General features: G+C 45.2%; 1 protein-coding gene across 1 annotated transcript in view; it reads left to right on the forward strand.

Annotated features, from left to right (window-relative positions):
* The first annotated feature begins 695 nt into the window (after positions 1–695).
* Positions 696–27652, forward strand: part of LOC147730880 (bone morphogenetic protein 8A-like) — a 320574-nt gene continuing 293617 nt past the window's right edge. Inside the window, exon 1 of the mRNA XM_086955748.1 lies at positions 696–2363. Coding sequence (XP_086811874.1) covers positions 1970–2363 — 394 coding nt within the window. The 5' untranslated portion in view covers positions 696–1969. The remainder of the gene's footprint in view (positions 2364–27652) is intronic.

The raw sequence follows: 27652 nt of genomic DNA on the forward strand, positions 1-27652 counted from the left end.
TCGTCTTGTTCCGGGACGGAACTTTGCTCCTGCACTCCTGCCTAGGAACTGCACTCCGGACAAAACCTATCAACGACCTCAACTCTGCAAAGGAACTGCCCACAGCCGGGACTCTGCGCCATAAACCTGTCCCTGCCGCGCACTCTGCCCCCTGCCGAAGACGTGCGCCCGACTAAAATCTGCGGTCTGCTGCTGCGGCAGCCCGCACACCACCCCTGTCCCTTGCAATTATTCCTGTCCCATCCGTGCGCTCTGTTCCATCCTTCACCGACTCCAGCCCAGCGATATGTCATTCATTCAACCCCAGCCCAGCAACACCCTGTCCTAGTACCTAACTGTCCCAATCATTCACTGTCGCAGGCAGCCCTGCCTAGTACTACCACAGCCTCCTTCCCAGGACCTGCACTCTACCCCAATCTTTCCTGCCCAGCATCCCATCCTGCATCCTACCCCTACCTGGGATCTGCCCCACTCCTCCCACACCGCCCTCAGTGTCTTCCCTCGTCTCTGCCTTAGTTTTGCTCTGTGCTCTTACTCATCGATTCTGACCCATCATTCACCGTTCCCCAGTCTGTCTGCCCACAGTGCTGCCCCAGCCCTGCCTTCTGGCCTCAGCCCCCAAGCAAGCCGCCCCTCCCTTTCATCCTTGGCTCTGACCACAGTCCGCGACAGCCCTTCACTCTGCGCCGTACACGCCCCTGCCTTTACGCATTCTCTCTCTCTTGCCCACTGCCTAACTCAGGCTACAGACCTGCCCTCTGACGTCAGCCCTTTAATCTGCCCCCAACCCACCCCTTCATTCACCGGTGTCAGTGCTTTCCTCTGCCCACAGTCGATACTTGGCGACGGTCCGTCCCTGTCCTGCCCAAAACATTTATTGCATTTCGGGATGGTGCAGATGCTACCACACGTCCCCGGAATTTGAAGGCTGGAGTATCTATGGGCAGAACTAACCGGCTGTGCCTTTTCTCCCTTCAGCTATCACTATTACCACTAAATATATCGGCCCTGGGTCAACGCTGGGTGAAACCCATGCTGAATTTTTGGGTGGAATTTAACAACTGGATTTTGCAATAAGTGGGACATACAGCTTTCGCCAGCTGGGCATTTCCTGGAAGTGCTCCCAGGGTGACCGCCCACTGCCCCCTGTGTTCCCTTCACCCACAAACAAGTTGCCGTTTTCCCGATAAAAGACTTCTCTCAAGTCTTTAGACCTGAGTTTATTTTTTGACAAAACACTTCGATCTGCGCAGTTTTGATTTCAAAGTGGCTCGGTGAATGGCCTCCTTGTGGGAGCGGTGCTGCGCTGAGGCGTTTTTCGTGTTTTCACTGTGCCTTAGAAGCGGAATAAAGGTCTGGTTTTGTGCGCCTTCGCTCGAGATTGATGACTGGAGGCGGAGAGCGCGAGAGAGTCCGGCGCGCGGGTAAGACACGCTGCGCGCGGCGCCCGGGCAGCTTTAGGATGTTTGATGGAAAATAACGACTGCAGGTGGAGAGAGCCGAGCTGTCCGGTTTACAAGCACCTCGGGACCCTTTGCAATTTGATTTTATAAGTTTTTTGGTGGGAAGTGATGGTCGCAGGTGGAGAGGGGCAAGCAGTCCAGATTGCAGGCACGATGGTATCTCTGGGTCTACTTCTGGGATGAGTTGTGATGAAAATTCATTCCTGCAGGCGGTGCCAGCCCGAAAGTCCAATTGTTAATTTGCCTGCATTTCTCTGGAACTGATTTTGTTTTCTTCTGCTTGGAAATTGATGACTAAAGGTCTGGGAGAGGCCCAAAGCAAGGTTTCGTGCGCCAAAAGGCAGCAGTTGGCCGAGTTTGTGGTTTTTTGGCATACATGGGTGGCTGGTGGCAGGAATAGTCCCAGCTTTTGGTTTGCGGGCGCAATGGGCAGTGCCGGGCCTAATTTTGGGGCCTTCCGTTGAACTAGATTTGTGCAGCCAAGCAGATTCAGAGACCTTTTTATCATGGGCAGGCCGCGTGGCTCTGGCTGCTCGCTCTGGGCCTGGGCATGGCTCGTGGTCCTCTGGTGCGACGCCGCTGCTGGAAGCTTCTGGAAGAACCACATCCACTCGAGCTTCATCCAGCGGCGCCTGAGCGGGCGCGAGCGCCGCGAGATGCAGCGAGAGATCCTCTCCATCCTGGGCCTGCCGGGGAGGCCTCGGCCCGGAGCCGGGTCCAAGCTGCCCTCCTCCGCCCCCCTCTTCATGCTGGACCTCTACCACGCCATGGCCAGCGAGGACGACGACGAGGGGCCGCAGGGGGTCTCCCGCCCGGTGCTGACCAGCCTCAGCACCCAGTCCCCACCGCTGGGGGCGGTCATCAGCCAGGCGGACACCGTCATGAGCTTTGTGAACATGGGTGAGTAGCACCGCCGGGCACCCTGGATGGATGCTGGTCGGGTTTGGGTGGGGAAAGGATTTGGGTCAGGGGGTTCCTTGGGGGTCTGGGGAGAAAGCTGGGTAGGAAGATGGGTTTGTAAATCACTCTGTTTTAGGGCAGTTGGCTTCAAGCTGGGGCACCCAGGGGGGTGTCCAAAAAGTTCAGCCTCTCCACCAGTATTTCTGAAACTTTTAAAGGAGTCGCTTTAAATCGTTGCAAGTTTGAAATGTTAAATGATTTCTCACCAAATAAAAAGTAACTAGGAACGTCATATTTTGTTCAACATTTTTTTGTGACCCCATAGACCCGGGAGATTTCGAGTCTCTCCCCTCACCCACAATACATGCTCTGGCCTTAAGCCCCGTTACACTGGTGTAATGTGCTGTCCGTGTATAACATGTCTTAGTCCACCCAGCGGCAGGTGCTTGTTCGCCTCTGGACGTGAAGACTTGTGATAACCATGAGCAGTGAACTGCAGGCCTCTGGGACAGGTGACTGCCTTCCCTCTGGCGCGGGCTCTCAGTCGGTACTTGTTTATTTACCTGTAGAGTCCTCCTTGTCTATTAGCTCAGTGTCGGCTGTTGACACATGTGTGTCAAAGCTGTACTTATTGCAGGTTTCCATGTATGAGTTGAGGTGAAATGAGGCTCGTTCAGTGAGTGTTAAAATCCCATTAATTTGAACTGAATAAAGTTTCGTTATTGATTTAGTAAAGCGTTTGTATACCGCAAATACATTTTTCCTCATGTTCACTTCATGGCAATACTTCGGGGCAGATTTACAAGCCCCATGCGTCATTTTTGCGCTGCAGTTGCGTCACTTTTTGTGACGCAGCAGCAGTATAAAAATGCGGCCGATTGACGCATCTAGGGAGATGCGTCGCGTTGTAAAGCCCTGCCTCACATTATACCTGCGTCAGGTATAATGTATAGAGGGTGGGTGTTCTAACGCAAAAAAGCCTCGTAGAAGAGACGCAGTGAAATCTACAAGATTTCACTGCGCCACTTCTAGGACGCCTCTGCGTCAAATTCTTACGCCTGCTTGAAGCAGGCGTAAGGAGGGGCACAGCACAATGAGGATAGGCATTCCCGTGCATTGCTGGAGTTGCGTCGTGCTTGCAACACGACTCCAGCAATGCGTGACTTTTGCGTCAACAGATGCATCAGAAATTCTGACGCTGTCAACCCTTGCGCCATGGTGCACCGTATGTTTAATACGGCGTATCCATAGTGGCGCAAGGGTTTCTGAAAGTGGCACAGGGAAAGTGACGCATCTTCACAGATGCGTCACTTTTTTGTAAATCTGCCCCTTAGTATTTATGTATCAGAGCTGGAAATAGAGAAAACAATTACCATGAGAACCCATAAATTAGGGGTCAGGGTGTATCAGTGGGAAATGGGTGGAGCTTCGAGGGGCACAGTCTGGAAAAGCTGCGCCTGACAGTCAACTTATACATTTATTTGATAAAAACTGCAGCAACGAGATTGGTAACTAATGCATATGTGACAAATCTGTTCTGTCTTAATTAATTGGTCACAAACACTGCATTTTAACATATTTGGGAGGAGGGGGGGGGGGTTAAGGCTCCTGCTGCAGAGATCTTTGTGTACCCAGCAATTTTCAGAGGATAATACTAAGGGAAAGATAGATCTGATGGTTAAGGCACTCGCTGGATGGATCTGTTACTCTAAGCGCAGTTTTAACTCAGTAGCAGTAGAGAGTTATTGTGCCTGCTGCAAAGCTCATTGTGTAACACATTGATCACAGATTTGTATTTTTTGCAGATGGCTTAGTAGGTTAGAGACAGGACTTTAAGTGGGATAAAAAAAGGGGGGTGGTGATCTCTCAAAGGGGGCGTGGCCAATGTAATTAAGGGTGTGGCTTAAAACACTAGACTACAAATCTGTGTTTAGCATAGTGTAAATGTGTAAATGTATAGGCATTTATATAGCGCACTACTTACCCGTAGGGTCCCAAGGCGCTTCGACCGCTGCGAAACCCTTCCTGGCTTCCCTGAGAGATGGTCCCTTAATGGGTATCTCCACGGTGAGACCAGGCATCCCCGGCGGTCTGGTGGGGCCGTTAGTGAAGATGAGGCAAGCTAATGCCTAGAGTTGCCGAGTGTGATCGCTGATCAGAGTGGGCACCGAGGCGAGAGAATTATCGAGTCCGCTGACCCTGGTCCAGAAACCTGCCGCGCCGGGAATCGAACCCTGGTCACGGGCCGTCCTCTGCTCTCGGGTCTGCCGCCTCTAACCAGTGAGCCACACTACTTCCTTAGTGCCGCACGACTTTTATTTTGCTATTTCTCTCATTGCATCAAGATATATGACCCAAGTACATCATACCTACAAGAAATCAGGACTGTTGGCTTTGCCAATGGTTAGTTGCATAAGATAAAGAAGCAGCAACTATAGCTAGAAAATAATATTGAAAAAGCTTCCAATAAACGCCCTGGTGACACCACGACAATGCTGCTGCTCAAAAAGAGAAGGGAAATCCAGAGAGAAAATGACTCTCTTTAAAGAATTTCCCTTCCCCTACAACGCTCACCTGGCATGACGTCATACCGTAACTTCTCTACTAGTGAGAAGTTAGCAATTTGAGCACCCGCACATGGATGTGCCTGCTGCCACTGCAGTCCAGAAAAAGAACAGACCGCCTGTGCCAGGGCACAAAACAGAGCTTGATAGAGACCCGTTTCGAGACCCCGTTTAAAAAACTGGTGCTCAGCACCGGTGAGACCCGGCCCACTTAAGACCCTGGTTACGGAGAGCCTTTTGTTACTGTAGCTCATAAGTTGCAATTCCTCTAATATAGCACAGTGAGCTATGAACTGGCATCAAGGAGCTGCATGCAAACTGTAAGACGGGAGCTTAGAACATTGTTGTTTTTCTCAATCTTTCATCATTTTAAAGTTACAAAAAATTATTTTGTTGTGTAATAACATCGTATTGTATTGTATTGTATATTGGATTTATATACCGCTTATCACCCAGGGGGTCTCTAAGCGCTTGCCTTGGAAACCCGTCCTGGCTTTTCCCTGTGAGATAGCCCCTACAGGGCATCCCCAAGGTGAAAGCCAGGCATCCCGCCGCGAGGGGCCGTTGTGGAGATTAAGCAAGCTTAATGCCCAGAGTTGCAGAGTGTGAACCCATGATTAGGTCAGGCACCAAAGCGAGAATTATCGAGTCCGTGGACATTTGAGCTCAAGACCCTGCAGCGTCGGGAATTGAACCCTGGTCCCGGGTCTGACCTCTGCTTCAGGGTCTGCCTGCTCTAACCAGTGAGCCACACTTCTCCACTTCACATCTTATAAGTACATATAGCCACAGCCATTGTGTTACATTTTAAATCCTGACTTTGTGTTTCTACAGACCATGCACTTTTAATATATATTACCTACCAGTACGGAGGATATGTGACTCCTAGACATTAAAGCCTCATTGTCTTATGTAAGATTTACCATATATTGATTCACACACTTGTAAAATTCATTGTCTCTGCATGAGGTGTGTGTGATGTAAAGTGCTCTGACACACAATATAGGGATGAGTAGCAGATTAAAGGAAATTACATTAAACAAACAGGTGCTATTTAAATAATAATTAGTGTAATTACTCATGCACACAGATACATCTGGCATTCTTACAATGCATGCATATGTCTTACAGTCAGGGGTGGAACAAAGTCAGCAAAGTCAAAAACATGCCTCTAAATCATAATTCCTCTCAAGTACTTCTAAAGTGATAACAAGCCTTGTGCTGCGTTTCCCTCATTTCATTGGCATCTAGGTGTTAGGCTTCAGGTAGCTCCCAGCCAGGTTGGTACTCCAATAAAAGAAGGACTGGTGGCCCTTTAAATTAGGCTTTTGTTGGGCTCAGTGTGAAGTGAAAATAATAAAGCTACTTCACCGCCTGTGGGTTGCTGTTCTCATGCTGCACCCACGATGAGTGCCAGGGTCAGGGTGTCAATACCCTGCCCTCTATGTATATGTATGTGTATATGTATATATATTCAACCTTTCGTGGTGGTCTGTTCCTGGTGTGTGGCAGTATGCAGTTCGAGCAATAGGACTGTGCTTTCCTTTCCAGGATTTGGCTTTCATGTATATATATATATATATATATATATATATATATAACGTCATAGCTTCTTTAATGGAACGTAAACAGACACATTTCGGCTGGAAGCCTTCGTCGGTGTTTACTGCACCAGGAAATAGCGTCATTGATAAAGTTTCAGTGTTTCTCTAAACACAAAGAAGGGACTAATTACCTCTATGTTAATGTGGATGCCATATTGGAATTCAAATCAGCGCTAAACATTTCTGCAAATGCAAACGTCAGCATACATAAAGTGAAACACAATCTAGCGGTCTATCGGCACATATCCCAGTTATCGTTTTACTGGGAACATCACACATCAAAACAGCAAATCTATTATACATTTGTACCTTTATGTATTAATAGATGTCCATTATATAACGGGCTTTTCTTACTGTAAATGATCTGTAGGAATTCTCATTACGCCGTGTATCTGCAATAGTCCCTTCTAAAAGTTATTCGCCATACACTATACTGAATTCAAGACAAAGAAAATAAGGCAAAACAGAATCGCATCCTGTTCCACATCCAATTCCTTAGCAATACATTCATGCCTCATTATTTGTCAGTTCCATCAATTTTGATTCACAATGCTATACCGTTTTGTATGCAGCCCACAAAACATTATACCTTCATTATGCAACAGGGGATCCCCCCCTATATTTTCTTACCTACATACAATCAACTTTAATTGCATATTACATGATTCAGTTCACATGGTACAGACTATCACATTCCTTCCTGCCTATTCTTGTTCAGTTAATAATTGAACCCTGTATTCTTCATACGATCACTATCCCTCCTCTTCTGTACAATCTTCTTAGTTTGATATAGGAACCAATGGGCAGCTTCTACTCTTCTAGCCTCACTTGCCCAAGTGAACCAATAGATCCTCCCCGCTGTTCATACCACCTGGGTGTTTAGTTCTTAGGTAGATGATATACCTAGATTCGAGGCGACGCAGTTTTCGTAACCGGTCTCCTCCCCTATTGCTAAAAGGGATAAAATCTAGTCCAAAAAATTGTAACTTATTTCTATCCTTTTGATGTAACTCAGCAAAATGCCTCGCGACCGGATATGCTGGGTCCACCTTGTCTATGGCTCTCATATGTTCCAATACTCGAATCTTTAATTGATGTACCGTGCTCTCTACATATCTAAGCCTGCATGGGCAGACCAGGCAGTAGACAGCGAAGGGAGTACTACAGGTAATGAATTTACTTATAGATTTGGCCTTTCTTTTGTCAGGGAGAGTATAAGATAGAACTCGTTTACTACCTGCGCAGGCTTTACACTTCCCGCACAGGAAAAAGCCTTTCATATCTTTTAATGTGCCGACCCTTGGCGGGATCTTCTCCAGATGGCTCCTCACCAATAGATCTTTCAATGATCTAGATTTCTTGAATGTTATCAAGGGGAATGCTGGTAAATCCTCTCTAATTACGGCATCTGCTTTTAGAATGTGCCAATTCCTGCGCAGTATCTTCTTTAATACATTTGATTCGGATGAATATGGTGTGATCATACGGAACTTCCCATCAACCTTTTTCAGCTCACTATTGTTCTTATCCTGTAATAGTTTCGTTCTAGGGATCATTTTCACTTTGTTCAGGCTTTTATCTAAGATGCCCTGCTTGTACCCTCTCATTCTGAATCTTTTTATGCAGTCCCTCGCAGCTGTCTCAAAATCTTCCTCTCTAGAGCTGTTTCTGCGTAATCTCAACAACTCACCATAAGGTATACTCTGTACCAGTTTAGGTGGATGATTACTGTTTGCACATGAAATGGAGTTCCCTGCGAAAAGATTTTTGTTCGAGGAGCAATTTTTTAGACAGATGTCTGGGACTGCGATGGGCACCTGCTTCGCCCCCAGCTTTGCGAATCTTTTCCTGGGCTGGTGGGAGGAGCGGGTGCCCAGGCAGGGACAGACCCTTATGGAGGCAGGGTCGTCCAGGGCATTGATACATCGACGACCTCTTTATCGTGTGGCAGGGGACGGTAGAGAAGGCAGGTCGGTATGTCGATGTCTTGAATGATAATGATTATTGCCTGCAATTCTCGGGGACAATTAGTCCGGTGGCAGCGGATTACTTGGACCTCAAGGTCTTCATTGAGGAGGGCAAGTTCCATACTGCCCTCTTCCGCAAACCGACTGCAGGGAACTCCATTTTATGTGCAAACAGTAATCATCCACCTAAACTGGTACAGAGTATACCTTATGGTGAGTTGTTGAGATTACGCAGAAACAGCTCTAGAGAGGAAGATTTTGAGACAGCTGCGAGGGACTGCATAAAAAGATTCAGAATGAGAGGGTACAAGTAGGACATCTTAGATAAAAGCCTGAACAAAGTGAAAATGATCCCTAGAACGAAACTTTTACAGGATAAGAACAATAGTGAGCTGAAAGAGGTTGATGGGAAGTTCCGTATGATCACACCATATTCATCGGAATCAAATGTATTAAAGAAGATACTGCGCAGGAATTGTCACATTCTAAAAGCAGATGCCGTAATTAGAGAGGATTTACCAGCATTCCCCTTGATAACATTCAAGAAATCTAGATAATTGAAAGATCTATTGGTGAGGAGCCATCTGGAGAAGATCCCGCCAAGGGTCGGCACATTAAAAGATATGAAAGGCTTTTTCCTGAGCGGGAAGTGTAAAGCCTGCGCAGGTAGTAAACGAGTAATATCTTATACTCTCCCTGACACAAGAAAGGCCAAATCTATAAGTAAATTCATTACCTGTAGTACTCCCTTCGCTGTCTACTGCCTGGTCGGCCCATGCAGGCTTAGATATGTAGGGAGCACGGTACATCAATTAAAGATTCGAGTATTGGAACATATGAGAGCCATAGACAAGGTGGACCCAGCATATCCGGTCGCGAGGCATTTTGCTGAGTTACATCAAAAGGATAGAAATAAGTTACAATTTTTTGGACTAGATTTTATCCCTTTTAGCATTAGGGGAGGAGACCGGTTACGAAAACTGCGTCGCCTCGAATCTAGGTATATCATCTACCTAAGAACCAAACACCCAGGTGGTGGAACAGCGGGGAGGATCTATTGGTTCACTTGGGCAAGTGAGGCTAGAAGAGTAGAAGCTGCCCATTGGTTCCTATATCAAACTCAGAAGATTGTGCAGAAGATGAGGGATAGTGATCGTATGAAGAATATAGGGTTCAATTATTAACTGAACAAGAATAGGCAGGAAGGAATGTGATAGTCTGTACCATGTGAACTGAATCATGTAATATGCAATTAAAGTTGATTGTATGTAGGTAAGAAAATATAGGGGGGATCCCCTGTTGCATAATGAAGGTATAATGTTTTGTGGGCTGCTTACAAAACGGTATAACATTGTGAATCGAAGTTGATGGAACTGACAAGTAATGAGGCATGAATGTATTGCTACGGAATTGGATGTGGAACAGGATGTGATTCTGTTTTGCCTTTATTTTCTTTGTCTTGAATTCAGTATAGTGTATGGCGAATCACTTTTAGAAGGGGCTATTGCCGATACACGGCGTAATGAGAATTCCTACAGGTCATTTACAGTAAGAAAAGCCCGTTATATAATGGACATCTATTAATACATAAAGGTACAAATGTATAATAGATTTGCTGTGTTGATGTGTGATGTTCCCAGTAAAACGATAACTGGGATATGTGCCGATAGACGGCTAGATTGTGTTTCACTTTATGTACGCTGACGTTTGCATTTGCAGAAATGTTTAGCGCTGATGTGATTTCCAATGTGGCATCCACATTAACATAGAGGTAATGAGTCCCTTCGTTGTGTTTAGAGCAACACTGAAACTTTATCAATGACGCTATTTCCTGGTGCAGTAAACACCGACGAAGGCTTCCAGCCGAAACGCGTCTGTTTGCGTTCCATTAAAGAAGCTATGGCCAACGTCCCCCCTGTGTGAGTGCGGCTTATTTTTCACTACAGGATTGGGGCGAAAATTGGAGCGTTATACGTTAGCGGACTGTCACTGCCGCTGGCTGCACCCGCCGAAGAGTGCTCTGTATTGAGGTGGGAATCGAGCGAAAATATATATATATATATATATATATATATATATATATATATAATTCCACAAGGTTGCCCAAATGAAGACGCCTCGCATGAAGAGTTGATGCCTTTATTTGCTGACAGCAGCAGAGCCTTTGCTTCAACTCGTCTCATAATCAAAAAATGCCGAAATGCCGACGCGTTTCAGACATCTGTGTGTCCTTCCTCATGGGCTCAGCATTAATGTTGTCAGCAGCAAGGTATAGGACCACCTGTTGAAATACAGTCCAAGTCCCGCCCCAGTGGGCGTCGGCAGAAAAGCCTCATGGTTACCACAAATGGGACTACAGTAACCTGAGTAATGCTGAGCCCATGAGGAAGGACACACAGATGTCTGAAACGCGTCGGCATTTTTTGATTATGAGACGAGTTGAAGCAAAGGCTCTGCTGCTGTCTGCAAATAAAGGCATCAACTCTTCATGCGAGGCGTCTTCATTTGGGCAACCTTGTGGAAATATATATATATATATATATATATATATATATATATATATATATATATATATATATATATATATATATATATATATATATATATATATATATATATCCATAGAAGAAGGCACGTGTACAAGGCTGCTTGGGATACAACACTCTTTATTTTCTGAAGTCACCTTCGATCCTGAGACCAAAGAGATGCTTTTCGGCTTCACAGAAGCCCTTGTCAATTTGATTGGCGCCATAACTCTGTGAGTATATATAGCCCTTCCCATACATGGACATAGAAAAAATACTATAATGTTGTTAAAATGCACTGATGTAAATCCATTGCAGTATTTAAATGTAATTCATTTATGAACACAGACGACGTGGGTGGTACATCAACCAATTGTACAATATAAATAATATATACAAGTGCACAGTGCAGCTAATGAAATTACAGCCCAATGCTGAACCAGCTTACGTAATACGTCTTTTGAACTTCTTAGGAAAATATGAACGTGCATACATAAACACTTTAAATGTCACCCGCCTAAATGGGACCTTCTCAAACATTAATAATGCGCCGCCAATCACTCAAAGCGTATCGCCTGAATATATAACATAAAGAATAGACACATAATAAAATCGTGCTGCCTAATGTCCTCTTGTTGTTGAGACAAAACAGCCTCTGACCCCAAATATAAGAACCGCTTGAAAACCGGTCCATCGATGTTCGACCTGTGCCGAAAACAGTAGAAGCAGTGTCCACATAAGCCCAATTGAATTATCATCGAACTAAGTTAGAAACCCCAAGGAGCAAAGGGCCAAAGTGATTAACCCAGCCCCGACAGGAGAAAAAGCTTACTCGCCCAATCAAAAATCCTTAATTTTTAAAAAATGTGTATTTCCACAGGACTCCAGCAGGACCAACCATTGAGCTATAGCCCACCTGAGCTCCTCTTTATATAGGAATATATCAACATTGACTGAATGGATTTACACAAAATTATTTTTTGTACACGCATAACATATGTACTATTGTTATCTTTTAAAACTCAATAAAAATGTCTTAAAAAAAATTTATTTTAAAAAAAAGACACTTTCTGTTTTAAAGGTATAACTTTTTGCTTAATTTAGTGTAATTCTGTTCAACTATTTTTTCAGTATTTTCTCTATTACTTCCCCAAATTTCCTTTGGAAACTAATATAGGAAAAATATTTTTGACTGATCACCCCGAAATTTGATGGATGATTTTTTTTAATGGAAAGTTTTGTGAAGATTCATAAAAATTATTAGCAAAAGAAAAAACGCTCTTCCTATGAAAAGTCTGACCTAAATACAGGGCCACTGAAATAAAGGGGCAGAGAAGTGCCAAATTATGCAGCAGGTTTGAGTAAATTATGCAGCATGAGTAGGCAAATTGTGCGGCATAACGTGGCACATTGTGTGATAGTATTACTTCATTATTTTGTCATTTTTTAGGTCTCGCCTAGGCAGCGCGCATACGCTGCTCTAGGAGTGGGCCTTTAGCAATCGGTCTTCACTTTTCAAGGCCACGCACTCGTGCTTGTGGCTGCATCCACCTTGTGGAAGCAAGCAGCGGCACGCTGTTTGTAATTATTGTTGGTGGTGCCTCCACAAGCACAAGTGCGAGTGCTTGGAAAGTGAAAGCAGTGGTCTTCCCTCACCTCTCGTGAGATGTAGCCTTGTACCTAATTTGTTGACATTTAAATTACTAAATGTTGTAACACCAGCTTCCGCACATGATCATCATGCGTGATTAATCAATTATTTGCACACGATCATCATGCGTGATTAATCAATTAATCTCCCCATGGTCCCCCTGTTTACTAAAAACTGAGTTTTAAGGAACATTCACATGCGCTGTAAGAACGGACCACCCAGTTAAATCTGTTTCATGTTCTATCTACTCGCCGTTTTTTGTTTCTAATATTTGGCCTCTTTCTGCTCTCCCATGTGCCCCTTTCGAGATCCTCCTCAAGTTGGCCGGTCATAACTTTGGACAGGTGCATTCTACAGATAATTTGCAGGGAACACGCCATACCTTTCCTTTTTCTTCCCTGCCTCAGATTCCACTGTCCCCCAGCATCCGCCAGAGGGCCAGATCTCATTTTGTGTCTGGAAGTGCAAGCTCTTTTGGCAAAAAGGCTATTGAGAGGGTGTCTGCACCAGAAGTGGGTTGTGGTGGTTATTCCCACCAGCTTCTGAGCAGGGCTGTCTTTAGCACTGGTGGCGCCCGTTGCAACAGTCTTTTTTAGCACCTCCCAATTACCTTCTCCATTAGTTCCCTCACTACCTCCTTCCAACAGTGCCCCTCATCTCTCCATAGCCCCTGTCTGACATGCACTTCATTTTTTTATAGCACTACTCATATCTCCCTCGCACTCAGATCTGTGATCTGCATTATACACATACTTTGCAGTAGGCACATTAACGTTCAGCGCAACTAGAAACAACTTCATTTCTGTCTAGCAGGAGCATTAATCACCAGAGTTATATTAACATTTTGATTGTTGCCTGAAAACTGTCTGATATAAAAGGAGCTCTGCAGCACTGCTTTTAAATACATAAGTTATTTTTAAACACATGGTTCCCCCAGGCCAGCGCCAGGTGATCCGGTCATTTCCGATGCCCAAGAAAGATGGAGGCCTGCTACCTAATGTAGTCCAGTGCAATGCTTTCCTACAGAAGGATAAATTCTGAATGCTCATCCTTGCCCAGGTCTTTTCTGCCCTCCACCCTGGAAACAGGATGGTGAGGTTGGGCCTTCAGGATACCCTGTCCTGCCGGCCCATCTGCATTACCTGCGGTTTGTGGTGTGACAGGAGCATTTACAGTTTATGGTGCTCCACCTTTGTTTCAGCAGTGCCCCCTTGAGGTTTCACAAATTTGATGGTGGCTGCAGACCTTCGCATCAGGGGGGCCAGTTTTTCCCTCCCTCAATGACTGGCTGTTGAAGGTGGGCTTGCCCCAAACAGTTGTCAACCACCTCCAGAATATGGTGCACCTACTGTCTTTGGGGGTCCCTATTAATGTGCCCACTTCACAGCTAATTCTTCCGATGCTCCCTTTCATCTGAGCCATCCAGGACATGGTTCAGCTCCTTGCCTTTCCCCTGGGATAGAAGAGTCCAGGACATTCAGGCTATGATCCTGAGCCTCTTCCCTGGAGTTCAGTGAGGTTGATTCTAAGGATGCTGGGACTGATGACTTCCTGCTTCTTGCTGGTCGAGCACACCGGGTGGCATATGCTGGCTTTGCAGTGGGACCTGACCTCTTTGTCGGCCCAACATCAAGGGGACCTCTGCGACCATGTTTAGATATTTGGAATAGACTGCAGAAGACATGTAGTAGTGGTTAGTGGACCACAATTGGGTCAGAGACAGACTCATCTACCTTCCCCACCCAGAATTGACAGTATTAACTGATACATTGCTTCTATGTTCGGTCGGCCACCTAGGAGAGGTGCAGGTCAGAGGCCTCTAGTCTCCAGCGAAGTCCTTTCTCCATACCTACCTTTTTGAGCTGAGGGCCATCCGCTTGGCATTGGAAGCCTTCCTTCCATCTGTCAATGGCAGGCGGATAAAGGTGCTCGGAGACAACACTCCCATCATGCATTATTGCAATAAACAGGGTGGCGTAGGGCATTGTGCCTCTGGACATGGCTGAACCACCAAGGGATCTTCCTGATAGTGAAACACCTTGCAGGTTATTTTAATGCCATGGCAGTCAAGCTCAGCCAACAAATGGCAATTGCATCTAGAGGTGGCACAAGGTCTTTTCCACGAATGGGAGGAACCTTTGCTTTAACTGTATACCACCACCGAAACGTGCAATGTTAACACTTCTGCATGTTTGAATTTCCAAGGCATCTCCCACTCTAAGGTGCATTCTGCTTCAAGTGGAACTCAGGACTCCTGTATGCCTTTAAGCCAATACCACTCAGGCCCAAGTTCTCAAAAAGACTGGACAACCGGGCAAAAGTTATCCTAGTGGCTCTGGATTGGGAACAGAGCGTATGCTATCCAGAACTCCTGGGCTTGATCGTACATCCTCATATCAGTCTGCTCCTTGGGAGCATCTGTTGTCACAGCAACAGGGCAGGGTTTGCAAACGGGCTTTCACAATCTTCCCCTTCATGCTCAGAGATGAGCCATTATAGCTGAACATCTTTGACCTTCTTTTGGGGTTGGTTAATATCATCTTTGCGGCCAGGTGTACCTTGATGAAAACTGTATACGCCTGTCATTGGGACAAATTTGAGGTCTGGTGTGGCACTGCCAGATTGACCCCCCTCTAGGTCAAGTTATCTGATTTTCTGCTTGTTTTGTCTTTTGCTTGGCAGCTTTTTGGGGAATTCAGGAAGAGAGAAGGCAGCTCTGATGTGGAGTCGGAGGTCATTCCACACTTTGGGATTGGTATAAGAGACACCCACCCTCCAGATCTGGTTCTGTGTGTTCGTGGGATGTGTTTGAGTAGGACCCCTGTGGAACAGAGGTGTCTTAGTGGTTGGTGGAAGGAGATGTGACTGACCAGGTAGGTGGAGCCTGAATAGTGAAGTGCCATGAATGTGTGTGTGAGGAGTTGGATTTTAACATGTCTGTGTATTAGGAGCCAGTGTAGTTGCCTGAGGTGTGGTGCGAGTTCTGCATGGGAGATTGTGGACGAGTCTGGCTGCAGAGCTCTGGAAGAATTGTAGCCTTCTAGTGAGTTGCTTGGTGATCCCAGCCTAGAGGGTGTTCCCATACTCCAACCTGCTGGTAATCAGGCTACATTAGAAGCTTTTACTTGGCTGAATTAATATATCTATACGGAAATTGAGTGTGTGTATTCAAGATAAAAAATGTGTGTACTTGCAAAACTCGTAAGCTGGTGCTTGAATCAAAATAGCTGAGTTTCTAAAATATGATTTGTCAATGAAATATCGGCTTTAAATATAAGGCTTTGGGTAGGCTTACTACTTTTGTGCGGGGGAGGGGGGGGGTGGAGGGCCTGGAGGGGAAGGGGCATTGTAGGGATGGTCAGTCTATATTAGGGGTCCTACATTGGCCAGACCTGTTTTTACAGTGATGCTGGCGGCCCTGCCTGACGCACTGAGTGATCACTCCTGGCGCTCTTGCTTGGGGTGGGCACTAATGCAATCTCGACTGCTGTCATCCCTATTGCCACTCTAATAATATTAGTAGCTCTGTATAATTGTTACTGGTCATAAGTAGCTCTTAGTACAGAGAAGGTTGGAGATTCCTGGTTCAGTGAGTCTTGTGCTTCACTTATGGAGTCAGTGTCTGTCAGTCCTGATTTGTAGAAAATGTTTCTCCTCTGTGTCAGAACGTTCGTCCGATGTGAGTCGACTTCCCTGACGTTTCCGTCCCTGCCCCTGGGTTTTGCGATCCCTATACTCTGCCTGGGGAGGGATCGGGCCCAGCATGAGGTTGTGTCTGTATCTCAGATCACGCTGGTCTGTATGCCACCAGCAGGTGCGTCTGTCACAGCGATGTAAGTCTAAGGTTTGCTTGTCAGATGCAGGGTACTCTGTACCTCACAGGGTTGTCTGTTTGCTACAGTTTCTTCTCTGCCATATTTCACAGGCTAGACCGTGATTCATGTCACAGACTATGCTTTTCTGCTGGTCTAACTCTCACATATAGGTTGCATGTACTTCGCGGGCCAGGGCACGTTTAATTTCACAGAAAAGGTCTTAAGGTGACGCTGGTCTGTATGTCACACAGTCGCACAGCCATTGTGTCATGGGCCCTGGTCAAGGAAGAAAATGGGTGACATGGCTGCTATTTGCATTATAAAATGCAGCAATAATCAGAGTTCACTGGGCCCCTGAGACCTCTAGGCCCTGGTGCCACTGAACCTGTTGCACCAATCGAAGCTAAGCCCCTGATGCCACGGGTTGTATTGTGTGCCTCAAGCTGCGTTGTATGTAACAGGTTGGACTGCTGTCTCTCCCATGCTGGACTATATGTTACAGTTATAGGTTTCGAAGTCGAATACTGGATTGTAAGGTGAGGCAGGCTGTGTTCTGTAGCACGCGCTGGGCTGCTTTGTAAGCTGCTGTTTGTTCTGCATATCAGAGGCCCGTCAGGTTTGTAAGTCACAGGGTGGCCCGTATGTCGCACGCTGATCTGTTCACCGCAGGCTGGGCTGGGCTGTGTGTCCGTCCCAATCTGGTCTATGTGTCTCAGTCTGGGTTCTGGAATGTTCGCGTTGCTTATCAAATGAAGCCCTCTGTTAAAGTGCCCCTTTCTCAAGCCATATTACAAGTCTGTGAAAACGAGGCCCTTGGCGGCACCATTAATTATTCCCTCAATCAGAAGGCGCGCGACGTGTGTCGGAGGTAATGAGAGTCCTCGGAGCCCTGCTGTAATTATGGGCTGTGCGTTTGCGCATCAACTCAGACATGGGGTGATCGCCCGCCTTTATTTATATATAAACCACATGAAGGGAGCAAAGCGCATCTCAGACAGGCCTGTGAGGGAGCTTAGGTCTGCCACGCCCAGCAAAGCCTGCCACATTCATCATAAGGATGACACGTAGTCAGCAGCGGCTGGCGACAATATTAAGTGGTGAGGCGAGCAAACACTCACTGAGAGACACCAGCACTACCTTTAGACAGAGTGCCAAAGCCCTCCATCGTCACTTGTTACAAACAGCACTTATAACGAGCCATGAGCCCTCTGGGCTTGAGGCTGAAGCAGGCAGTGAGAGTTTTTCCATAGTGCCTGTCAATCAGTGGGTGAAAAAAAGTAAAGCATATTAAAAATGTTCACTTACCCACGCCCTTCCTCAGTGTTCTTCTGTAGTTCCAGCGTGAGTCTCGGAGCTAGAGTGACCAACTAGAATGGGTGCAAATTCAGGTCGGTAAGTGTAAAAATTCAGGAAAAAGGGTCAAAATTCAGGACAAAAATTCGGGACAGAAGGTCAAAATTCAGGACAAAAGGTAAGTTTTACGGACACATCAGAGGAAGTTGTGCGATAGTATAAAAGTAAGTAAATAGACAACCACTTAAGCACAAGTCACAATACGTTTATATTAGGTTGAGACAAATGTGTACTTCACGTTTTTTTGGTATGCGCGTAGCTTTGAGCAACTGTGTAGGTCTTTTTGTGGTATTTAATATGATAATAATCTATTTATATGGTTACTGCACTGGGTTGCCCAGTCTGATATTTTGTTTGTATCCTGAGCGGGCATGTTTGATGAGAGAAGTGGTCAGAAAGTTCTGCTTGGATAGAATCTGTTAATAGCATCTGATTTCTGAGTGCCATTGTGAGATGTAGAGCGGCACGCATAGGTAAACTAAAGGGAGGATTGCTGTGATGAACCCACTATAGGGAATGCATTATGGGTGTTTCAGCAAGTGGAACTTAAAATATGGAATTGACTTTGCTTATGGGGGCTTCGCAGAGAGTAGCACTAGCTGACGGTAGTCACAAAGGTGCTTTTCCCTGCAGTTTTCTTAAAGAAGGCACTGTTGATACACTATTACATAGTTTATTTTTGACTTCTTGTCTAGTGTTAAAAAAACAATATACATCTCAATCACAGCTCATGACACTATGAGGCTCTCCCTAAAGCCTTACACCTAAAACAAAACATGGAAACATTTACAATTCCTAGTGTAACATTCAAGTAGCAGTGGGGTGTCACTCAAAATGTCATATGCATGATGTATAGAGCCCACACATAAGCACACAGCAAATACAGAATAGTAACACATAAGCAAGGGAGTAGACAGAAAATTGAAATACCTCCCACATTGAACTAAAGCTCTTATAGCCCCAAGAAAGCAAAGTAAGTCATCACAACCCTCCCCAAAGAGCTCGCTTGTCCAAGGATCTAACCATTCATCCTTCCATCAAACCCCTGATATCCATCATTTAAAATTTTCAATCTGTCATCTATCAATTTTTTCATTGATCATTCAGTCTTTCACCATTCATTTTGTCCTTCCATCTGTGTACCCATCCACATCCAAACCTTTTAAACCATTTGCAAACCTATCCATCATTTATCCTTCCATCCACCATTTCACTCATCCACCCTTTAATCATCTATCCATCATCCATCTACCCTTTCACCCAATCCATCCTTTCACTCATCCATCCACTCTTTCACCCCATCCATCCAACCATTTACCCTTTCACCCAGCCAGTCATCCTTTCACTTACTCATCCATCCATCCAGTAAATCATCCGTCCACCCATTCCACCTTATGCTCGTCCATACATCCATTCTTTCTTCCAACTCTCCACCCTCCCTTTTACTCATGTATCCATTCTTTCACTCATCCATCTTTACATTCTTCTATTCACTCATCCATGCACCCATTCACCAATCCATTCTATCAATCAATCATTCATCCACCCATCCATTCATCCTCCCTTTCTCTCTCCATTCCCCTTTCACTTATCCACTCATCCTTCCATCACGCCCTTAACCTATCCACCCATCCCTTTAATCATCCACTCATGAATCCATCTATTGACCCTATCACTCATCCATAATTTCTCTCATTCATCCACCCTTTAACTCATCCATGCATCCTTTTGTCCATCTACCCTCCCTTTCACTCACTCGTCCATCCTTACATCCACCATTTCACTCATCCATCCAATCACCCTTTCACTTATCAATCCATCCATTGTTTCTCTCATCCATCCACCCATTCATTTGCCCATCATCCACCGTTTCTCTCATCCATCCACCCATTCACTCGCCTATGATCCACCCTTTCACTCATTCATCCATCCTTTCACTGATCCATGTATCCTTTTATCCATCCTCCCTTCCACCCATACATCCATCTATTTACCCTCATCCATCCATCCTCTCTTTATTCATCCATTCACTTATCCATTCATCCTTTCACTCATCCATTCATCCTTTCACTCATCCATTCATCCTTTCACTGATCCATTCATCCTTTCACTGATCGATCCAGCCATTTACCCATTCCTTTACTTACTCACCCACATTTTCACATTAATTATGAGCTGAGCCTTTGTCTACTGAGTTGCAGACAGAAGAGGCCCATCAGTAACTTCACCCTTGCTGTAGTTCCTAAAGCGTGGGGTGTGGTGGGGGAGGGAGGGTTCACTATGCACCTGCACAAAGCCACTCTGAAAACTTGAGTCATGAGTCATGCATGATGCACAGTGCCAGGACGTGAGGTGACTGTGACATGGTGTTATTTCCAGGGCTTTCAGTGGTATAAAAAAACTGGGGGTCTTTCCAAGGGGCATGTCTGATGTAATTTAGGAAGTGGCTTAAACTACCTAAGCTAAAAATATGTGCTGAGCATAATGTGCCGCCCGACTGTTATTTTGCTGTTTCTATCATTGCATCCAGTAGCATTAGACCTAAAACAAGTCATGACTATTGTCTTTGTCAATGGAAGTTAGTTGCATAAAATAAAGAAAATGCAGCAATTATGGCTTCGTTGTATTTAAAATAAAAAATGCTTCAGCTCTGAAATGAAGAGACTATGTAAGAACTATAACCTCTTCTTTTTAACTTCGTTCACCTGCTTCTTTTCATGAACTGCCACATAGCAGCAAGAGCGTTTCCGAGGCAGGAGGAGGCTCACCACAGCCAGCATACAAAATGACAATGGGCGGGGTGGGCTGCTCTTGTCTTCCGAACTTGAGTGCGAAGCGGCCCCATCAGGGACCTGAGATTTCTCGCAGGGGAACTTCCTGCAAGGCCCAAAATTATGGACAAAAGGCGTCCGTAAAAGGGATCATCGCGGACAACGGACGTGAGGTCCAAATTATGGGCGGTCCGTGAAATTTACGGACGGTTGGTCACACTACTAGGAGCCTCAGCACTGGGGCCCTGTGCCTTCTCTCCACCCAGCTGTCTTAGACAGCACGGGTTGGAGAGGTTTAAAGTGTGCATGTCATGCAGGCGGCCAAAGTGACATGTGCTCTTTAAACTGCTGTCACTACTCCTCTCAGTCTTTGCTGCCAATATCCAGCAATAGACCTGCCTGCCAGAGGAAAAAATAAAATGGAAATAAACACAATTTATTAACATCTTATTTGTCACTTTGGCTACAACTTCAGCGAATGGCAGGGCGTCGCCTCTGCGCGTAGTAGAAAAATAACCTGCCACATAATACGAGCACGTAGTCTCATGTACCTCGTATCTCTCCCTTCTGGAATCAGCCAAGTCCATAGTAACCAGGCATCTCGGATTTGCTCTTACAGTCACAGTTTTTCAAGGACTCTCCCGGCGTCCAGACACTTCTTTCTTCCAAAACAAAAACATGTCCCATTTTTTAAGTGAGGGTCAGGTGAACCTGCACATTAATCAGTGTTTTGTGCTGGTTCTTATTTTAACCTGGACTCTCAAAAATCAGGGACAGAAGCAGAGTCGTCTGGTGACATTTAAAAGTGGTGAGACCTAAACGTTTTTGATGAGAGTCCTCTGGGGCAAAGGGCGCAACCCCGGCCATTTTAAGCAGGGTTAGGAGGGGTTCTCCCCTTGAGAATTTTTGAATTTTTGAAAAAAGAGTGGGCTAACGGTGCAAATTCGAGAAAGCAAGACAGTTTATAAAGCAATTGTGAACCTGTAAACTTTAAATATTGTAACACATGAAAAAATGCTTTAACTGTCCTTACCAGCAGTGAAAGCAAAGGGTGAAAGACGCAGGATTCAATGGTAGCATTAATCAGATACAGTCCTAAATACAGGGTGTAAGTCACACTATTAATCATACTTAACGTAGGATGGCCACACATACGGTTGAGTTTATCTGTGCTTGCCTAGTATCCGAGTATCGATTTGCTCAAACGTTACTGTGGGAATGGGATGCGGGCGCGGCCTTTATCATGAGCAATCTGTTCTTCACAGCAACCCTTTCGCTGCGGATGACAAAGCCAGCTAGTCATGGGCGTTACCTGCGCTGCGCGCATGACGAGCTGGCTTTGTTACGAAAGCCGCGATTTTTAAATTTCAGCGCACAGCGGGAAAACCCGCTAGCGCGCATGCGGGTAAGTGGCGGGCCTTGCTTTTGACGTGTCTCTCTCACGCATTTGATGCACCCGCGGAGAGCAGTGGTACTGTGGCGCTGTGCCAAGGGAGCTGCAAAGGCTGCCCGTGTGCCAACACTCCCAACAAGATGGCCAGTTCTCAGAACTCGTCACACCCTAAGGGCAGCATTTTGCAAGGAACAGTTCAGTCTCCTTACATTTTTTTTTTATTTCCAAACTCTGATAATTACCGGGCCCTGGTTTCGTTCATCTGCAAAGCAGATGGGACCAAAATTAAGGGGAGTCAAAGAAACATTTCGTAGTCATCATTCCTCACCAACGGCATTACAGGCTGCAAGTGTTCATTTGCCGCATGATGAGAGCAATCAGCAGAGTTCATTCCCTCCCTCGTTGGGCAATTCGGCTTCTGAACTGCACACAGGTCACATCACCCGCCTTCCGCGCTGTGGGAGCCACTCCTTTAAAACGAGGCATTGTTAATTTTGGTTCACCCACCTGAACAAAATATTGCTCAGTAATTCAACGGAGTGAGTCACCCGTTTTTCGAAAAAAATGAGACTGCCAAGTGAGGCAGCAATTGCAGACCGAGGCAATCTAACACAAAACTCTGCAACCATAACCATAGTACAAAGGCACTCAACTGACGGCACTAGTAAATTCTCAATTTATTTTATCTCGTATTTATTTTTAATTACACCGCGTCTCCACTCTGACTCCAAGTGCTGCTGCCTTTCGGCCAGGCCGAAATGCTCTTGAATAGGGGAGAGACAAGAGAGACTGAGAGAGAAAGAGACAATAACGGTTTGGCTTCATAATAAAGCTATACAGTGATTGGTCATTTACTCCATCGATTCGAACCTCCCACCCCGCGCTGAGAGGCCTATAAACATGTCCTTGAGCCTTCAGGGCTTTAAATGGGCCGGGTCTCACTGAGCAGCGGCAGTTTTTTGAATGGGGCCTCGAAACTGGGCTCTATCGGGGTCTGGTTTGTACCCTGGCACAGTCTGTCTGTTTTTTTTTGGACTGCAGTTACAGCAGGCACATCGAAGTACCCGGGCTCCCACTGCTCACTTCTCACTAGTGGAGAAGTTACGGCATGACGTCATGCCAGGTGATCGTTGTAGGGGAAAATCCTTTAAAGAGAGTCATTTTCTCTCTGGTTTTCCTGTCTCTTTTTGAAACTCAGGAGCAGCAACACTGTTGTGGTGTCACCAGGGCTTTAAGTGGAATCTTTTTCGATATTATATACAAGCCATTGCTGTTGCTTATTTATCTTATGCAACTAACAACCATTGACAAAGCCAATAGTCCTGACTTGTTGTAGGTATGATGTTACTTGTTGTATGCAGTGCGTTAAATGGGCCAGTATTGTCCGTTTCGGAGTACCAGCATTTTATTATTTTGAGGAGATGAGTACCGGCACTTCTCAAGAGAAATGCAATACCTTTAATTGGAGAGTACCGGCACTTCTTAGAAACAAGTAGGTACTCTGTTACAGAGTACCTGCACCTTTATTTTTACATTTCAAGCATAAGTTGTATCACATATCTGGATACAATGACAGAAACAGCAAAATACAAGTCGGGCGGCACACTATGCTCAGCACAGATTTTAGCTTACATGTTTTTAAGCCACACCCTTAATTACATTGGCTACGTCCCTTTGAGAGAACCCCCATTTTTTCATCCCACTTAAAGCCCTGACTGTTTGCTTGCTGTAATGTTACCAACATAGCATGAGATCAGTGCCAGGATTGGCTTGGGCAGGTGAGGTTAGAGCTCATTAGGAGACTAGAAGGCCGCAGCTGTGATTCCCCCTGACCCTCCTCCCGCTCATTAACTGAGCTGTTTGTGAGATCGAGCAGCCTCTAGTGCACATATCGGGTTGGCCACAGAAAGGCAGCCGTACAACCCGACATGCGCACTTTCAAGAGCAAGTAATTAATGTGGCTTAAGGTGAACCGAACCTGAGCATGTTTAATATGTGTCTACTCTACTGTAAGTTATTTTTAAGCCACACCCACCTGATAGAGCGCGCAGTTCACCCGGGTCACTAGTTTACCAATTTCCACGCACTGGGCCCTGGCGTGCATACGATGACTGTGTTTGCGCGAACCGGGTGATTTTCTTACACGCTACTATGAGTAATTCATGGGGTGACTCTCTCACCACTTACTATTCATGTACCTGACTTACCACAGGCACATTACTCCTGATGGATTCAGGAGCTAGCAGTGGACAGGCAGCAAGATTCCTAAGAAGAGTAGAGTACCTTATACATTCCGTACATTTAATAATACTTGGTGATATGTAATGACCACAGACACCTGATGGAGTTTTAAAAGTTTATAAAGAGAAGTTTTAGAAAGAATATGCCATGAGAAAAAGGCTAACACAAATCAGAACATCAATAATCAGGATCAAAGCCAAAATGTAACTATAGAATAAGGCAAGCACCATAGAGTACTAGGGAAGATTACAGGGTATGAGCATTAGGGAACATGCTATATCAGTAAGAATTTAAACTAAGGCAGGGGACATGAGAAGGACCTTCTATGAGCACTAATATTTAAACAAATTCCTAAACCTTATGCTATTCTTACTTAAGTTCACAGCAACCATACTAAAGGGAAGGGATAATGGAACAAGCTATCATAAGCAGTCAATTTTATAATATCCTAAAGGTAGGGAAAGAAGTGGAACATTACTAATAATCAATTGCATAAAAGTCACTTTTAATGATGATAGGAAAATACCGCAGGCAAGAGTGCTTTATTAGGAAGAGGAAAAGGTAGGAGTAAAGTTTAGACAGACACCCACATGGTATAATTACCTAGGACGGGAATAAGGACCAACCCTGGCCACGGGTCAGCTTGGAAAAGGCGAGGACAGGGACCCTCAAGGATTCAGAATGCCAGTAGGCGAGTAGGTACAGCTCATGGACAGTCAGGACAGGATACCCCTCAGGATTTGGGTCAGGACTGGGCTCACCAAAGGGCACGACCAACACCTGCAGCTTCGGATGCAACGCCTGCGTTACTCCCCCTCTGCACGGAATCCGCCAATAACCCCGATTGGGTTTTCGTATCTCCCAGCAAAGTGCTCCGCCAGCACTTAGGACTAATTTCCACCCCTTGGAGTTTGTGGAAAATACGGACAGAGTGCTCCGCAGCACTCTGTATCAATCACCTATAGAGTTCGTAGGGTCAGTGACAGGTCTGCTACTCGGACAAGTCGGACAATTTCTCTAAGCTAAACTAGGCTAGTTATACTGTTTTGGGACCCCTAGACCACCCACAAATGTTGCAAGTGACAAGGTCCCGATTTATGATTGGTCAGGAGAGGTGGTTAGGTCATTGTCACCTCCTAAATTCTGTGTTCCCACAATTAATATTTATTTTTCAGTACCCACCCCTTACATTCCAGTTCCCAGGGTATGAAAAAGGTGTAAAACAATAGAGCACACACAAGACTATACATTTGTATCAATTTTAGGTACAGGTGAATTCTCTTCCCAGTGCATGGAAGATGTTCTCAGGCGCATCTCAGCTTCAGGAGCCAGCTGGCTTGGTTTAGCTTCTGCGCGGTTCGGCTTCTCCCTCATCACGTGACAGGGTTGTGGGAGGTTTCAAAGATGGCGTCGCTCCCCACTCCCAGGCCCCAAATACGCGGTACATGAAAAGTAAGCGAAAACAAATTAGAAACACAGAAAAAGTGAATACACTGTATACCATGAAAAGCTTCACTACACCCCTTACTTTGTAATATCTATAGCATTAAGGGTTAATGCGGGAAAGACAGATATGCAAAAGCAGCATGAGCTAGCAGAGAGCATGGTTAAAGACTAGCGGCCATATTTAGCAACAATGCGCATGAGCGAAAACATCCCTCCAAATTGCGAGTGCGTCACATCACGTGGGTATGACCGACGCATGCGCAGACTGGATTTCTGCGAAGCGGCCATTCAGTAGTGCAAGCATCATTATAATTAATAAACATAGATGCGAGCTTCTCTCGGGCACCCGCGTGTATTGGAAAAAGTGAAAATTAAGACGGACAGGATTGGTTAATGCTTATTAAAGGTTAGACGAGGTTCATGAATGAGAGCAAGTCGCTTTACATGCGAATCCTTGCTCCATCAATCCCCTCTTTGATGATATTTACTATCATCACTATAAATGGAAACATGCCAACTTTTATTCTTGCATATCATTCATTTCAATTTCCACAATCTTGTTGTTGAGCTTTCTCCCCGCATCCTTATTAGGGTGAGAGTTTTTAGCTCTCTTGTAAATTTCGTTTTTCAATTCTTCTAATTCTAGCTCATCAACATTTCTCTTCACTCCTCTTTTATTCACAGTGTACTTCTTTTTGCATTTTTGACATTTACAGCAGATAAATATAATCAGTACAACCACACCTATTCCAGCTATTGGCATCAGTATTTTCCATAGAAGATTTTTACCCAAGTTAGAGAACCAACTACCTACAGAGGAGAGACCATCAGTCAGTCTCGTCCAGGCACTATCAACCTCCAATGGGTTGAGTTCCTTTTCCAAACTAGTTATGTTTCTTACATATTTCTTTATTTCAATGCTTTTATCAGGAATGTAAGTGCAACAATGTTGCGCCTTTAACATTCGGCAGACTCCGCCCTCTTTTGCCAATAGGGTGTCAAGAGCAAGGCGATTCTGTAAAACCATTGATCTGATCGCAACCATTTCAGTATTGACCAGCAGGAATCCAGCAGCAGTGTCAGTTGATAACTGATCTACTACTGTAGACAATTTGCAGATACGGTGAGTATTCAGAACTACCCCCATTCCAGGTATCAGTGCACTAAATATATCACCTATAATTTCTCCTACACTTTCACGTTTACTACGCACTAAGCCATTAGTATCTTCATTGTTTCCAGCAGCATTGTTCACATGGTATATTCTCAGGAAAACAATGCCAAAATAGCAGCTTCCATACCAGTGATCCGGCAATTTGAAATAAGCCTTGTTTCCACATATATAATAAATTCCGGGAAACACAGGTTCTGACCCATTTTTGAAACCCCAACCTCCAATTACCTGATAATTATGTTCACACTCGCTGGAACCGATGAATACATTGTTATAATAACTAGTCTTTTCTCTATGAAGACAGAGTTTCCCTTTCCGTTCAAAATCCAGCAACAATGCAGGACTAGCTTCGCCTTCTGAGGTGCTTTCCATATTCTCTGCCCATCTAGGGATTCTATCTTTTTCATCATTGGCCTTTTTCTGAAATTTCTCCCTCCTTCTTTCTGCCATCTTCAGAAACATCTTTTCCTGCTCTTGCAAGGAACAGGTCAGATTATTTTCTCTAGCTTCATTTAAGTCTATGTCACCTATGGTCAGGAAATATTCTCCCATATAACGGGTTACCTCGCTTCTAATATGTACAATGTTCAGGTTTCCTCGAACAGGAAGTTCTGAAAAGATTACGTCAGTGTTTGAGTAGTAGTACTGTAAAGTGCTTCTATAGAATAAGCTTGCTAATATACTACAGGAAATTCCGTAGGTCAGGGGCAAATGGTGATATGTCACGCTTTCAGCTACAGAAGTAGGTAGCTTCGTGCATACGTAACAATCTTCTACTTCCATAG

The sequence above is a fragment of the Lissotriton vulgaris genome, chromosome 2_1 (genome assembly GCF_964263255.1).
Source record: "Lissotriton vulgaris chromosome 2_1, aLisVul1.2, whole genome shotgun sequence".
Classification (NCBI taxonomy): Eukaryota; Metazoa; Chordata; class Amphibia; order Caudata; family Salamandridae; genus Lissotriton; species Lissotriton vulgaris.